Raw genomic sequence first — 17,424 nt, forward strand, 5'->3', positions numbered from 1 at the left:
ATGATGACAGCACCACAATTTTACTAGAAAAAAGGGAGCCAAAACCAGTTCTAACAGGATGACTTATTAAAAATATGATGGAATGAGTGTCTTTTCTTTCTTAAATTCGTGCACTTTTTTGAACTTTTTGAGTCTGTAGGCGATCAGTCTAGATTTTGGTCAACTTGCCAAATTTGTTCTCATTATAACAGGGCAATGGCAAAATAAAGGGAGTGTAATTTTGACAGCCATCAGGGCCTGTTCATTTTTTTTTCTTTTGGCCCTAACCTCATGGTGACTGATCAGTAACACTCCCATTGTGTGGCATGCAATGCACGTGTGGGAGTTGCCACTAATGCAAATGGCACATCCCTTAAGCGTTGCCCTGCCCCCCACCAGAAGCCAGCACTCCTGTGTGATCTCTGGTTTCCGCCAGGTAGTCATCTACAGGACCATGCACCCACGGGCTCAAGCTCCCATACCCCTCCCCTGAAAAGATGCTAGCTGGCAACGCCGTATCACATCTCCCTTCCTCTCTTCAGGTCATCTGACTCGTATTTAGGCTTTATCACTATACCACTGGAGCTGGAATCACATATAATTATACTTTTAACTAAAAGATGTCTATGTAGATTCAGTAAACAAAAAGCTCATTACACAATGCAAATTCTTTCTAGCACATGATTAAATATCCATTGATACTATTTCAGACAAAGTACAACTCACCTCTTTTTCACCACTAACACAGCAATCAGTATGACAACAAATGCAAATATGGCGCATATTATTATAGAAGCAATAATAACTGGTGCAAAACCGGTCGGTGGATCCGCTGGAAGGAGAGGAAAAAAAAAGAAAATTGTCATCATTACAAATATTACATTTCGCCACAAAAGGTTCCTTATGATTTTTTTTTCTGCTAAATTTATTATTGAAAACCATTATATTACACTTGCCTGCAGGTACAGAAAAATGTGAGGGCTCAGTCCACGAACCATTTCCAGCTAATGATGTGGCTCGAACTCTTACAGTATAGTTCCCAGACTGCAAGCCTCTCAGTTTACAACCATGGTCCATCTCATATTGCTTGCGTGACACACAGACTGTAAGATCCTACCAAAAAAAAATTAAAAGAAAAATAAATACATTTTAAGATATTTACCAAATAAACAGCTTTTGGTACATCTGGTTAGCATACCATACTACCAAAACAGAAATAGCACTTCCACTGGTAGTGAATGCATTCCTCTTATGCTATACTACAACAGCTAGGTGTCCCATCCCATGTAATCTTGAAACTTGACATTTTTTTATTCCATAACTTCCCAAGAAAGGATACTTCATACATCTACAACCCTTTCCATTAAAAAAAACAAAAATGTCCTCATATTTGACACATCACCACCATCTTCATTTGGCATCCCTTTGTTCTTGCAAAGTTTCTCCTCTGAAAGATGCTGCCATTTAGTACTTTATTCACTTCTTTGAGAAATGTTCCTGTCACGTTTCCTCGTCTTCCTCCTTTTTCCTAGGATACAATGTACTTAGTCACCTGAGAAATATTCTGATGTAAACCCTATAACCACTTGCTTACACATTCTTCGCTCACTAAGTCAATCTCTGTGTGTGGTGAATCTTGATGTGTGTACAATATTCTAGATGCAACCTCACCAATGGAAGTTTACACTGCTCAAGTACAACTTCCAAAATTATCACTTCAGCAACCATGTTATTCAGTCTTTGTAAGGAAAGCTAAATGATCCAAATGGTACACAATAACAACAGAGTCCATCTTAGGCCTGTTTAACTGACAGAAGATATTAGAGACAGGAAAGTATAACAGAAGCTACCAAAGCTGTTTAAAGCAGTGGATATTCTTAGAGATTCAGCAACTGAAAATTTAAAAAGGGTGTAGGAGAAGATGTTTTTCAACGAAATGTCAGTGTTGAGATGACCGCAAGCTTCACTGATGAGATTACCAACCAAATCTCAGATTCAGGACACCTGCCTTGAAGGGCTTGCGTGTGCTTTTCTATACCAACTAATTTACATAAAATGTTTCAGAAAGCAAACTCCAGTTGCTAGGGATGCAATACCAACTACAGTAGGGATTGGTTGCATACGTTCTAACTCTGTCCCAATCAAGATATGCTAAGAGGGGCCAGCCACTCGGGGATAAAGCCTTGATTACACTGCAGGTGAAATGAGATAGAACAGTGGTTTAAACTGGCTGGCTGGCAGGGGAGGATGGGAGTGACTGGCAGATGCCTGGTTGCTCATTGGTGGTGGTGGGATTAGTTCTTCACATGGATGACACCTAAAAGGAACTTGAGACTATCAAGTCAGAGCTGCCACGTGCAAGACACCTTGTGGGTCATGGTGGAAAGCTTCTGCAGGGGAGGGAGTGCTCCACTGAGGAAGGGTAGGCCAACCTACAGGACCATAAAGACTGGCCAGCTCCTTGCCAGCTGATTCTTGCCTCTAGCAATTAGGGTTCATGGGGTATTCCAGGGCAGGAACTAATGGACCACAGGATCTTATCTACCCAGGAATCCCTGGCTCCTGTGACAGTGGAACAAATGGGGAATTTCTCCTATGACTGTGGAACAGATGGGTTAATTGGATGTTGGTACAGGAGCCAATGGGGGCAGTACTTACTTCCAAGATTAAAAAAAAAAAAAAAAAAAAAAAAAAAAGGTTTACAGGGGATTCACAAAACATGGTTTACAATGTGTTTGGAAAGGATACAGAAATAAAATCTGAAGCCAAGGCCCAGACTGTAGTCACTCATGAAAGCAAACATTTGTGCTATTGAAAAAAAAAAGCACTGTTTAAATTCTAATCATTACTACTAGCACCATATGCAGACTTTGATATGAGCAAACATTGGTTACAATGTTTTCAGCTTTGGAACAAAAGTGTGATAAAAAAATGTACAGGGAACATGTTCATTTGAAGGACGTGATGATGAATGACACTGAAGAACAATCCACTTATTCAAGCGGACGCCTAGACTGACTGTAAATGAGCAAAAGCTCCAACTGTACTACACTTCTACATATACTAAATGCCATGTTTACTAATTGAGTTTAAAGCGTGCGCTGTTCTGTTTAAGGGTTCCGGTTGTTTTAAAAAAGTTTTAAACAATTACTTTTTAGCAAGTTGAGGACTAGGTGGCGCAGTGATAGCATTGTCGCCTCACAGCAAGAGGTTCTCCGGTTCGATTCTCGTCTGGGATGCCTTCTGTACAGTCTCTGCATGTCCTCCCCGCGTTCGTGTGGGTTTCCTCTGGGTGCTCCGGTTTCCTCATGTTTCAAAGATATGCATCTGGAGCATTTCTCCCCATGCCTCCGCTGAAAATTGGCCTCATCCCAAGTCAAACTTTCCCAGTAAACAAATGTTAAAATAAAAAATAAAATAAATAAAAATAAAATTTAAAAAAATGTCATCTTCTCAGCAGTAGCAGCTGACTTCACTGACAGGCTAAATCACGGAAGCACTGAATGTAAGGAATGCTCACTACTTAAGAGTGCAGTCTGGAAATGATCCACAGCTGCTCAACTGGGAAGCCAGCACAATAGGTGAAAGAAGGCTGTGCATCTGGCTACTTAATTTTAAGTGAACATTTAACAAACTACGACATGAAAATCAAATACACGGCTGAATGGATCCTGAGAAAGCGTATGTGTTAAACTTGGTTAGGACGATTATACAATTTAAAGTAGGTGCTACTTAAGTGGAAACAAAACAGAAAACAGTAGGTACAGTACAGTTGCATAAATTGCACTAACCAATAACAGTAGATGCTCAAATTCCTCACAGCTGCAGTTGCCTTTAGGCTCTATAGGTTATGTCTTGCCCAACACAACAACCTGCCAGCTTTCAAATTCTTTGGCCCCCTCCCACACTTTCACTGTGACTGCTGACTGGTCAGCCCTTAGGATTGAAAAATCAGCAGTTACATATTTCAAAACAGGTTTAATACTATTCAGTGTTTCGCCTGATGGTGAGTCTGCTCTAAAGAAATTTATCCATTTATACTCTGCTATTTCAGTTCTATTAATTAGGTCACCACCTCATTTATGCAAATTTGTTTAGTAATATGGTGTAGTATATATTCTTTATCTATATTTATATAACAGCAGTAAACAATCATGATAGCTTTCTTGGCAGTAGATAACTCCCTCTTCTGACAGAATGCCTGATTCAAGCTTCCATCTTCCTTATATATAAAACTCTTTTTTCACCAACTAACTTCTTAATTTCATGGTCAGAATTTTTAGAGAGCCCTTTTCTTCAGTTGTTTTTTTCTAATCAAATTAGTGTGCCTGTTAAATTTGGTAATATAACCTACACAGTATTTCCTATTATCGCTTTTATTTCTAATAATGGTGCTAATATTAGAAAGATAGGGTTTGCCTATGCCCTCACTTTCAGAAATAAAAAAAGGAGTTATGTACCTACCATAACGTTCCATGTTAGTTGTCTTCATCTCGCCTTCTTTCTTGCTGGTTGGGATCAGAGCCGATCCTCAGCTCCGACTCGGCCATCTTCTATAGCTCGAGAGCTGTTTACTGGCTCAAGGCTACCCCTTATCCCATGATGCCTAGCGCTAGCTACCCAGATCTCATTTGAAACAGCTAACCCCAGCCATAGCTATAGAATGAACCCCTCCAAACAAAAGGTTGAACATACCTGTCATACTCTCTAAGTCAGTAGAGGAAACAAACCAGAGAACACTCAGCCAGTGAAACCTGGACTTCTCTCGGTCCAATAGGCCAGGGGGATGGAGGGAGGGATGCAAGAAAGAAGGCGAGATGAAGACAACTAACATGGAACGTTATGGTAGGTACATAACTTCTTTATGTTAAGTTGTCTATCTCGTCTTCGTTTCTTGCTGGTTGGGACAGCATCCCTAGCACCTACAATCCAGGGCGGCTCAATGGAACAGACTTTTCAGAACAGTGGAACCAAAGTTAGCTCTTCTCCTGGAGACTATATCTAACTTGTAATGAGAAATAAAGGTATGAGGGTTTGCCCACATAGCAGCTGCACAGATAGAGTCAATGGGCAATCTAGACTGAAAGGCTACAGAGGTGGCCAAAGCCCTAGTAGAATGACCTTTCGGTTTGATAGACAACTCTTTGTTTCTCAATTGATAGATGAAGGTAATAATGTGAGATAACCACCTGGATAAGGTCACTTTGGAAACTGGGAGACCTTGTTTGCCCCGAGCATAGGAAAGGAAAAGATGGTCTGACTTCCTTATATCCTTGGTCCTATGCAAGTAAAAACGCAATTGTCTGTGAACGTCTAATTGGTGTAATTTGTATTCTGCCTCGTTGGCGTGGTTAGGGAAAAACACAGGAAGGTTTATAGATTGGTTTAAATTATTTTCTGAGCAGACTTTCGGAAGGAAAGATGGATTAGTCCTCAGAGAAACCCTGTCCTTATGAAAAACTAAGTACGGAGGACGAGCACTTAGTGTCTGAAGTTCAGAGATGCGTCTGGCTGAAGTAATAGCTACCAGAAAGAGAGTTTTCCAAGATAGAAACGTAATGGAGCAGGATGCTGCCAGTTCAAAAGGGGGCATAATTAAGAAATTAGTACCAAATTAAGGCCCCAAGGAGGAGGGGGATCTCTCACTGGGGGCCTAAGGAGAGTAGTCCCTGTGAGAAAACCTTTACATAGCTTATGAAACATAATGTTTACACTACACAACCCAACATGAAAGTTAGAGATAGCCGTCAATTGAACCCTGATTGTAGCAGAAGCGGACCCAGAATGAAAAAGTTCTGCTAGGAACTCCAACATTTCGTGGACTGGGGCTGAAAAGGGATCTATGTTCCTAGCCTCAGCCCAACAAGAAAAACGTTTCCATTTGCTAGCATAAGTCTTTCTAGTGGCGGACTTGTGAGAGGAAACAATAATCTCACGAACGGCCGGGGAAATGCTGGAAAGCCTGGCTAAGGTTGGAAGTGGAGCAAACAAGCTGTGAGCTGGTGTGTTTGGAGGGATTGATGCAGCCCGTCTGATTGATGAATCAGCAGGTCTGGAAGAGGATCCAGAGTCCAGGGCTGCTCAAGAAGGTAACAGTGCAGGAACGGGAACCATACCTGTCGAGGCCAGTAGTGGGCAATGAGGATCATTTTGCAACCCAACGAAATTGCTTTCTGTATGAGTTTCGGTATAAGAGGAAACGGAGGGAAGGCATAAAGAAGTCCCTGAGGCCAATCGTGGACTAGAGCGTCTCTGGGAGAGTGACTGGGAAGCGAAAGAAGGGAGAGGTAGTTGCTGCGTTTGCTGTTGAAGGGGGTGGCAAAAAGATCGCAGCAAGGCTGTCCCCATTTGCGGAAGATCAGATCTGCAACTACCTGATTCAGAGACCACTCGTGAGGCATGAGAATAGCTCTGCTGAGCCTGTCCGCTATGATGTTGGACCTCCCAGGGATGTGCGTCGCAACCAGAAATCGTTGGGAGGAAATTGCCCACTGTCACAGAGTCTGAGTGCTTCTCGACCTAGGGGGTAGGACCTGGTTCCGCCCTGCTTGCTGATGTACCACACCACTGACATGCCCATTTGAACTGCAATGGTCCCAGAAGGGAGAGAGTCCTGAAGAGCTTGCAACTCTAGGAGCACGGCTCTCATTTCTAAGACGTTTATGTGCAGATGGTACTCGTGAGGCTGCCAAGTGCCTTGGACTGTCCTGCCCTGATAATGCACCCCCACCCTATCAGGGAGGCACTTGTGGTCACTGTGGCAACCGGAGAGGACTGAATGAATGGTCTCTGCCTTGAGACACTAGTGGGGAGACCATCCACCAGGAAAGGTGCCTTTTGCATGCTTCTGTAATCATGATCATGTGAGACATGGGCAGCTGTTGAAAAGACCACTGTGTGAACAGAAGCCACTGAAGGATTCTCATGTGAAAGAGGGCCAGAGGGATTAGAAGAACTGCCGCCACCATGGAACCCAGAGTTTGAAGGACCAACTTGACTTGGATCCTTTTGCACTGCATTAGAATTTGTACTTGCTGGCGAATTGTGGCCACCCTCTCTGGCGGTAGCCTTGCGGACATACTCCTTGTGTCTAAGTCTGCTCCTATATAAGTAAAAGATATTGACAAGGCAACAAGGCAGATTTTTCGAAGTTTATTGTAATGCTTAGCTGGGAGCAAACTGTGATTATGTAGTCCCTGGCTTGTAGAAGTTGATGCCTTGTAGTAGCAGTAAGGAGCCAGTCGTCTAGTTATGGAAACACCTGGAATCCTCAACGTCTCAGGTGAGCCGTGACCACTGCCATACATTTGGTGAACACCCTGGGGGCTGTAGTGAGACTAAAGGGCAGAGCTCTTAACTGGTAATGACTGGCTCCCAGCCAGAAGCGAAGGAATCTCCTGGAGCGCCTGTCCATTTTGATGTGATAGTACGCATCCTGGAGATCTATGGAGCACATCCAATTGTCCTGACTCAGAAAGGGTAGAATGGACTGTAGCATGACCATCCAAAACCTTGTTCTTTGAACAGACTTGTTTAGTCTGATCTATGGAGCACATCCAATTGTCCTGACTCAGAAAGGGTAGAATGGACTGTAGCATGACCATCCAAAACCTTGTTCTTTGAACAGACTTGTTTAGTCTGCTGAGATCCAGAATCAGTCTCCAGTCCCCTGTCTTTTTTGGTACCAAAAAGAACCTTGAGTAAGTTCCGGATCCGTGTTGGTCTGCCGGGACTTCCTGGATGACTCTTTTTCCTAGCAGTTTTGAAAATTCTATGACTGCTTGGTCCCTCAGACTGGGTGGAACATCTGGAAGGGATTTGCTTGACGGTAAGGGGGGGGGGTTGAAAGAAGGGAGTTTTGTAACCTCCGGATATGACTGAGTGTACCCATGTGTCTTGCGTTAAATTTTGCCAAGCTATTGGGTACAGTGAAAGTCTTCCCCCGACTGCCTCCAGAGGCAGGCAGCTGGGCAACCCTTCAGGGATGCTGGAAGGGCTTCTCAGAGAAGGATTCTCTGCTGCCCTGGTTCTGCGGACCCCCTCTGCCATGATGGCGGCGTCTGTTGTTGTTGTGGTTTCCTCCTCTGCCTCTGGAGGAAAAATCGCTACGTGTGTCAGGCGAGGCTCCCTGGGATTTTCGAAACCACATTTTACCACTCTTCTGATCCTTGGGCTATGGTCTGGAAGGAGTGGAAAAATGGACTCCCACAGCAGAGAGTCTTGCCTTCTTGCTCACACCTAGTCAGTGTGTCTTTCACCTGTGTTCCAAAGAGAAAGGAACCATCAAAAGGGGTGCTGGTGAATGACGCTCTAAAGGGTTCCACAAAATTACACAGCCGCATCCATGCGTGTCTCCTAGGGGCCATGCCTGTACCTGCGGCTCTACTCGCACCATCGGCTGCATAGGAAATGAGCCTCATGGAGGAGTTGACTACAGAATTAAGGGTCGCCAGCTGAGAAGCCACTTTAGCTTGAGCCCCTTCAGCTGACGGATCTTGAAGGGCATCTCCGAGCTTTTTAAGGAGATCCCTCTGAAGCCGGGTAAAATAGCATAAGTAATTAAGTGACCTCATAGAAAAGGTCGCTGAAGCAAACATTCGCTTCCCGTATCTGTCCATAGTCCTACACTCCTAGTTAGGATGATGGACAGACGAAGAAGTTTCTGCTAACTCTTTTTTAGTGGCTGACAGGAACACCTTTGGTAAGGAAATGCTTATCAAGGTGTGCAGTGATAAACTTGCCAGGTCTCCTCGGGGTTGGTTCCACTGTATCCAGGGCTGACCAAGCCTTTTGAGCCACCACTGACATTAGTGGATCGAAAGGCGGAGAAACCCAGGAGGTGGAAGGTCGGAAACCGAATGCATCCAGGAATACAGACTCATCTTCTGTAGGGGCTAGGGGATTCCAGTCCCCCCTCTGCTTAAGCATTTCGAGGATGTCTGAGAAGGAAACATCTTCAGAGGGGGATCTCAGGGACCCTTCCGAGTCATCTAAGTCTGTATCAGAAGTGACAGACTCAGGGGAGTCAATGTGCTTCCTCTTGCATTTCTTCCGAGGGGGCTCCTCTGAATGATCAGGGGAGGCCTTGGAAGAAAAGGAAACACCCAATGGGGTGCCCTGGAGCGCCAGTTCCCCACGCTTGGGGTCTGGAGGAGGAGCAGAGGTTGACGCAGGCACTATAGGGGACGGAGTCGGTGGGGTCGATAGTGTAGCTGACTCAGAGGCCAGCACACTCATGACATCGAAGGCGTCCCTGCCAAGATGCAGAGAAGGCTCTAGTTCCGAGGAAATCGGAATCCTTCTCTGCACCGAGGGAGACAGCTCCGAGGCCGATGTAGGAGCCAAACTCACCTGCGCCGAAGCTCCGTGAGGAAGAATGGGGTCGGACAAGGGTCCGATGCCACTCGCCCCCTCGGAGCCAACGAGGGAGCCTCGGCACCCAGATCCCTTGACGGACGGCACCAATGATGGAATCGGAACAGACGACGGAACCGAAGGAGAAATAGTTATCGAAGCCGATGGTTCCACGACTCGAACCCCAATGAACTCCGTCTCCAAGCTCAATGGAGTCGGAGGAGGAATATCGATTGAAGTGGATGGAGCCTTCACCTGTTGAGGAGGGCTGGACAACATCTTGGCAAGTACCTGCGACTTCAGCAACCTACTGACCACTCTCTCCACGTCATGATACAAGAGCGTAGAGGACTGAGAGGAGTGGGAAGATCTGTGACTGCGCTCACTCTGCAGCAGGGGAGACCAAGGAGCCGAATGTATGGATTCCAGAGAAGGGGACCTCAGTCTCTTGTGGGTCCAAGATGGCTCCAAAGATTCTGACTGAGTCGACGGGGAGATAGTCTCCTCGGTTCTGGCCGGAACCTAAGTAGCGGATAAAGTTTGAACCAATGACGGCTCCGAGCTTGGAGCCGACGACTTGGTCAGTTTCGGGGATTTCACAGGCTGAGACTTGGCCGGTGAATCCTGGGGCTTTAAAAGACCCCTAAGAATAAGCTTATTCTTACGCTCCTGCAGAACTCTTGAACTAAATGTATGGCATATAGAGCAAGAGTCCTGCAGGTGCACTGCGCCTAAACAATAGACGCAAGAAGTGTGCCCATCTGTCAGAGATATTTTCTGACAGCATGAGTCACACTTCTTGAATCCAGACACCTTGGATTCTTTAGACATCTCCAACAAAATATCTGGAGAGATACTACACTGATTTTTGGCCAAAAGGCCGAACAGCGATAACAAATTACCACAACACTAACAACAAAAAAGGAAAATCACAGTATACTACAGCTAAAGATTTTTTTTTTTTTTTTAAATAGGAAGCCTCTAACTTTAATGGCTACCTAAATATAAGATAGAAGGAAAGCCTTAAGCTAAACGCTAATCTACAAGACGGGATAGGGGTGGGGGGAGGGGGAGAACTCTCTAATTTAAACGAGTTCTAAGGGAAAGGACTACAAATACACTTAGTTAACACAAGATATAAAGACTACAATTTAAATAACTCTCAGAAAAAACACTTGTCTGACAATAAAAATTTCAATAAGAAACTTATACGAACCTGAGTCAGTAGAAACAACACCTCGAAGCTGAAGCGGCAATCGAGATCTGGGTAGCTAGCCCTAGGCATCATGGGATAAGGGGTAGCCTCGAGCCAGTAAACAGCTCTCGAGCTATAGAAGATGGCAGAGTCGGAGCAGAGGATCAGCTCCGATCCCAAACAGTAGGAAACGAAGGCGAAATGGACAACTTAACATTTCAAGTTATGCTTTACCAAATCACGGTCGTAGCCTCTGGTATAAACATCAGTAACCATATTCTCCATTTCATGAAAGAAACTTTCATTAAAGGTATTTAATCTGCTGGCCCTTAAGAGCTGGTTTCTAACACTTCTGTAGATGCACCTAGGATGCATACTGTTGAAATGTACATACCTAGTAGTTTGGACAGTTTTCCTATGCATCATGGTATCAAAATTGCAATCTCTAACCATAACACTAATATCCAAAATGTGATTTTTTTTCATAAGAACAATTTTTAAGTCAAATATAAGAAAATGAGTAGTCTTCTGTAAATCGACACACTTTTCAGTCTAAATAAAAAATATCATCCACAAAGTGTTTATAAAATGTTAAATGTTCATGTATCTATCCACCATTCATACCGTTGTAAAAAATATGCATTTCTTCCCATCTAGCAAGTACAAGGTTAGCATAACTTTTAGCAAATGAGGTGCCCAATGCAACACCAAGTAACTGGCGGAATAAATCATTACAGAAGAAAATAGTGTTATTCAAAACAGTATCTAACACAGAGCAACACATTTCAACTTTTGGAAGCTGACTGCTGCTTGTGTCTTGGACAGCCCATATAGTCTAAACTGTACTGCAGAAATGGGAATGAAAAAATACTGGAGAAATGCTCAGCAAAACAACAGTTTATATTCATTCAGTGGAACACAGGAAACAAAAATGTTGGTAATAATTACTGTATCACTGTTAAAGAAAAACAAACAATAATGGACAGGTCTTTGAGATACTCAAAACAAGATAACCAAAAGAATACAAGACAAATGTGTGAGCACAACCTGGAACTATTAAGATATGAAGAGAGACAAAATCAAGAAAATACATGCAGAAGTATTCTTTGTGCTGACAAACTAAGACCTCATAAGAAGTACTGCTCAGAATACTAAAATAATACACAAAGTAAAAGTTAAAAGCAAAGTTACGACTTTAATAAACTGGCAAAAATGCTTACTAGTACAGGCATTACAAGAAAGCCAGCAAGAAATAGAGGAAAAATAAACCACGAAAAAAACTCAGTTTGAAACCTTCCAACGTGTGAGTTCAAAAATGCAGCGTAGTCATAAAATACAGGAAAATGTACTGCAATCCACAGTCAAATGCTTTCGTCCTTCTACACTTGATACTGGGACTTCAACAGAACAAATGTAGTAACAGATATAACCTCCTTATAAACACTACCCAATTAACTAATATAGCCAACTCAACTTTAAAAGATAAATGCTACTGGAAAACTTTTCAAATAAGATTGTCAATGTTGTTTATATATACCCAAAATAATACCTGCATCACATGCAAATATATACACACACTTATTGAAAAATAGAAATGTATGTTAATTTAAATACTGAATACATTCTAAAATATATGGTTTACACATGTACCATTCATAAAAGCTCATACTTGTATATGACTGCTAAAAATATATGTGTGAGCGCGTAAGGCTCAGTTTCAAACAGAAAAACTTTAAAACCTTGTCAGACAATCAAAAAATGGTTGAGAAATATACCATACCCTTACTTCTTGAATGGATACTCAAAATTTGCCCCTAAAGCCTGTTCTAACTAACAACTTGAGAAATCACAATTCTAATGCTCTCTTCATTAGAATAGGGAGTATTGAAATGTTCTCATTTAAACCTGGGGGTTGGACATCATTTAATCTTACTTGCCATTGGAATGCTTTTATTTCTAGCAATAGTTCCCACCATCCCCCTCTAGGGTCAACATGTAGAACCTCTAAAATTCCAAATTTAAATCCAGTATAGTTGGGGCAGTTGACAGTATGTCTAAACAGTGCATTGTTGGCATCTGCCTTCTGTATTGCATACAAATGTTCCTATATTCTCTTTAGTCGTCTCTCCGTTTTACCTACATAATACTGCCCACATCCTTCACAGACCGCTATATAAACTAGTCCCTTAATATTGCAATTTCCCTTAAGTAGATTAATCACAATTGGTATTCCTCAGAGGGTAATAGTCCTTCCTTTCCAAATATGGTCACACTGCCTACAGGCACCACAACTTGAGGTGTCCCTGACTGTGATGCAATTGAAAATCTCAGAATTCCCTTTAAATATCACCCAGTTTTTCAGGATAATGTCCTTGATGCTGTTGCCATTAGAAGTACAGGGTATCACCATCCCCCTGTTAAATTCTATACTGTTTTCTGGGGTGTCCTCCCCATTCTCCAGTCTACTACTGCTACCCAGCAGGGGTTTGTACCTGTTCCCCATCCTGTTTTTATCTGTCCACACAAATCTTTCACTAATTTTTCGGATTATCCTCTTTGTAGAAACATACTGCTTATTTTGCTTACTTCAATTTCAAACAGTTCGATTTCCAAACACATACAGGTGGCCCTAACCAGCTGTCCTTTAAGTATGTTCCTTTTAGTGCGACTAGAATGGCAACTATGGAAGTCTCAATAGTTGTTAGAAAAGGTTTCTTTCCTATAAATTGTTGTGGTGAACTTTTCTCAGTTTCCTTAGCTAGTGTAATGTCCAAATAATCAATAGAGTTGTCATTTGGTATTACCTGTAAATTCTAAATATGGTGCAACACTATTCAGGTGGTCTAAAAATGACACATTGTCTTGGTTCTTGTCCTTCCATACAATAAAAGTATAACGTCCAAAAACCGGAAATAGTCAATCCAATTAGTAGAAAATACACTAACACATGCCTAGCCTCCCAAGCATGAAGGACCAAGTTCACAAAGAAGGGTGCACAGCTTGCACCCATCGCTACGCCTTTCAATTGTTTGAAATAAACCCCTTCAAAATTAAAATAATTGTTGTCCAAAATAACCTCCATAACTAACATTATGAAATTAATTAGTGACTCATCCAGGTTGGTCAGCTTACGGATTGCCTCATGAAATAGTTCTAATCCCTTTTGGTGGGGAATAGAGGTAAATAAATCCTTAACATCTACTGTAGAGAAGCAACACTGGTCCATATACCAACCTTTTTCAATTTTGGACAGCAGATCCCTAGAGTCTTTTAACAAGCAATTAAGGGGTGATATTGCATTTTTCAACACTCTATCTACAAATACCCCTCATGAATAAGTTGGTCCATTTTGTGCAGAAATAATGACTCTGAATGGGGGTTGGGTCACACATTTGTGGACTTTTTGTATCCCAAACGCTACTGGGATTAATACGTTATCTGACTTTAAAAATTCATATACTTCTACTGACAGATTTTGAAAAAAGTGAGTCTTCTAATAATACTCGACTTTTCCTATGTGCAATATATAAATCTCGTTTCTTGATGCCTCATGATAGTTATTTGTATCATAAAAAATGCCTAACATATTGAAATCCATTTTAGTAAATAAGACTACCCCCCCCCCCCACCTTTATCTGGTTTCATCACCCTTAATTCTTCATCCTCCCAAATCATTTTTATAAGGTCTATTTTTTAGTTATATTAGTGTTTTTTTCTTTTTCTTATTTTTAGTACTTGAAGAATCTGTTGAACAAGCCCCTTCAAATGGTGAAATCAGTGGGTGGGCGTGAGGGGTTGAAACAACTCTTCTTTCTTAAACTTGACCCACAGTTGTTTTCCTTGTCTAATGTTTGTCCCTTAAAAAATACTTTGAGGTTTAACCTTCTAATAAAAAACTTTAATTCAGTGATAACTTCTACCACGTTTAAACTATGTGAAAGCATAAACTTAAAGCCTTTTTCAAACAGAGAAAAAAAGTTCTTGTCTATAGTTAAATCTGTGCAGTTAAAAATATTGAAACCTCTGTAGGACAGTACCTTGCCCTCACTACAGTTTCCTCAGAATTACTCCCCCAGTCTCCTCTTGGAAGTCTAATTGTTGAACCTCATATTCGCCCTGCCTCTCTCCCCTCTCGGGGTGCTGGGTTGTGGAGAAACTTTTTGTCTGTTTCTGTTTTCTATCCTTTCTGATCTCCTGGGGGGGGGGGGGGGGTTCCTATCATAATCCTCCAGTTCACCCTCCTGTGAATTCCACATTCTGTAACCATACTCATTGTTACGTGCTGATTCATTCTCATTTCTATTTTCTCTACTTCTACCTTCATGCACATCATAACAGACATTGGGTAAAGGGTAAGCAGTTTTGTTACAATATTCATTGCCATCCCTAACAATCTTTTTTTTCTTTTAACATAATTTTCTACTTTCTTAAAAATGTTATTGTACTTAAATCACATCACTCTCAAAATACCAAATCATTCAAAATCTCATCATTCAATGTGGTTAATTCATCCAAGTACTTATTAATATTCACAGTGTTAATTTTAAAAATGAATGACATGAGTTCACATCCAAATCTGTCAAACATATTCAAAAGTTAATTTGTTTCCAAACTTACAGCTTTTAACCCATTTGGAAACTTAAAAAGTCTGAGTCCCTTTGGAATAGGTTTATTCTTGATGCTTTCACTTAAATATAAATTGTGACATTGCAAACCCCTGACTTTAAATAACTTGTTTTCTAGTTCATAAAGTTTCTGTCGAAAATGTTGGGGCACTTGCCTGTTTTTACTTGTTGGTCCATTGTTGGTGAAGCATATTTCAGCATTAATCCACTGTTGGAAATTCAAACAGTCCCCGTTAATGCCTTCCAAATCACTACAGCATTCTGCAGCACCATTATTACCCTCATTCATATTTTCTCTTTCAGAACCTGTCTGAAAAGTCCCCCTGGTTGGTTAGAGCTCCAGTCCCACCTGCCAACTGGCTGTCAGCAGCAAAGCCTCTTGGGAAATGTAGTTCATTGATTTGAGTTTGAATATCACCCACTTTTGTTAACACTGCTAAAAGCTGTGTTAAATTACCACAAGACTGCTCATTCATAGAAATGTTACAGTTATCCATTTTAGGTGAAGTAAAGGGCAATAAAACATTTTTTGTCTTTTGTAAAAAAGCAATTACAGTATTCTCCATCCTTACAAGGACACAGAGATCTCCTGAGCCAACACCGAAGGCTCACTGCTGGTGTAAAGCCAACCACAAGAAGAAAACCATCAAGAAATAGAGGAAAGAGAAACCATGAAGAAAAAAACCTCAGTTTGAAACCTTAACTTGTTTGAGTTCAAAAATGCAGCGTAGTCATAAAATCCAAGAAAATTTATTGTAAACAACTGCGTCAAGCACTTTTATCCCTCTACACTTGATACTGGGACTTCATAAGAACAAACATAGTACAGATGAACCTTCCTTATAAACCCTACCCAAGTAACTAATATTGTCAACTCATCAACTTTTAAAGATCTATGCTACTGTAAAAACTTTTAAAATAATATTGTCATGTTGCTTATATATATATATATATATATATATATATATATATATATACATACACACACACACACCCAAAAAAATACCCGCATCTCATGCCTGGTACAGGCATTCACAACTATCAGATAACATCAATCTTTTAAATGAACTACATATTTCTGGTGGGATCTATCAAGTTATTAAACTGAGTCATATCTGTAAAATCTTGTGCTATTGGCATCTCTGGGTTGGCAGGCCAAACAGAAAGTAGCAGCAACTGTAAAAACAATTCTTAAATGTGACTGATAGGCTTTTAAATGAAAAGAAAATTATTTGGGCCTGCTTGTTCAATGTAATTTTTAAAATCACATTTAAGCTGTACTGCCACAGTGAATGCTGCAATTCCAGTACTGTAATGAAGATATACTACATTAATACCACTGTTTCTGGTCTGTCTTTGATGCATTGTAGATGTCGGTAGAAATAGAGGCCGCCCACACAAGATACAAAGGGAATCAGTACCAGAAGCATAAATAAGTTGAAGACAACAGCACAATCTCTGGCTGTGAAAAGCAAGTGCTGAATGCACAAGGACAGTGGGGGTTTGCCATTTATTTACTCTGCATCCTTCACAAATATGCATGAATTCAAGAGATTCCCTAACATAATCTGCAGTGTCTCACTCACTTAAGACTGAATGGCCATCCACTGATGAAAAAGCTAAACAAATGCTAGTAAACACTTATGTTTCATCAGCACTGACATTGTGACCTGAGGAATCCCGTCAATTCTCTACAAACCATTGTCAATGGAATTGCACTCTACAGATCTCAGAATAAGCTTTGGTCCACTGATAACACCTTCTCCATCCTGGATTCCCTACCAGCCATCGAACCATATTACAAACCTGAAAATCATTAAGACCACTAAGGAAGCTGAAGGCCATAGCACAATGCATTCTTTGGCTTGCCTCCTATTACCCAATGCCAGCTACTAACAGAAATGCAATGTTGTCCCAGTCTCTTGAATGATTGTTACAACCAACCATCTGCTCTTGTTCCACTCCCCCCCCCCAACCCCCTGGTTTGTCAGGAGAGAAGAGAAGAATGAGACATGAGGATTGTAAGACACAAGACAATGGATGTCAGAAGAAGTCCATTATCCTGGGAAATGAACAATAAATAAAAATTGTGGAGACTGAAGCTCTGATTGCTCCCAACACACCCTTCTTCGCAGCTTGAAAACACTCCCTTGCCATAAATACAAACTGCCATACAAGTGATACTTGTATGCTTTAAAGTAGTGTCACTTTGTCAAGCTTCTCTGCCTCCCTAAGGTACACACTGTACTTAATTTACTCACAATGGTATGT

At 41.5% G+C, this 17,424-nt stretch overlaps 1 protein-coding gene across 1 annotated transcript in view; it reads right to left on the reverse strand.

The window, feature by feature from the left end:
* The window catches only part of INSR (insulin receptor), a 1,335,646-nt gene that overhangs the window by 267,526 nt on the left and 1,050,696 nt on the right, over positions 1-17,424 (reverse strand). Inside the window, exons 13-14 of the mRNA XM_044090750.1 lie at positions 936-1,092; positions 706-811 (exon numbers count right to left, since the gene is read on the reverse strand). Coding sequence (XP_043946685.1) covers positions 706-811; positions 936-1,092 — 263 coding nt within the window. The remainder of the gene's footprint in view (positions 1-705; positions 812-935; positions 1,093-17,424) is intronic.

The sequence above is a fragment of the Protopterus annectens genome, chromosome 13.part0, assembly GCF_019279795.1.
Source record: "Protopterus annectens isolate FY-2018-M chromosome 13.part0, PAN1.0, whole genome shotgun sequence".
In the NCBI taxonomy this organism is placed as follows: Eukaryota; Metazoa; Chordata; order Ceratodontiformes; family Protopteridae; genus Protopterus; species Protopterus annectens.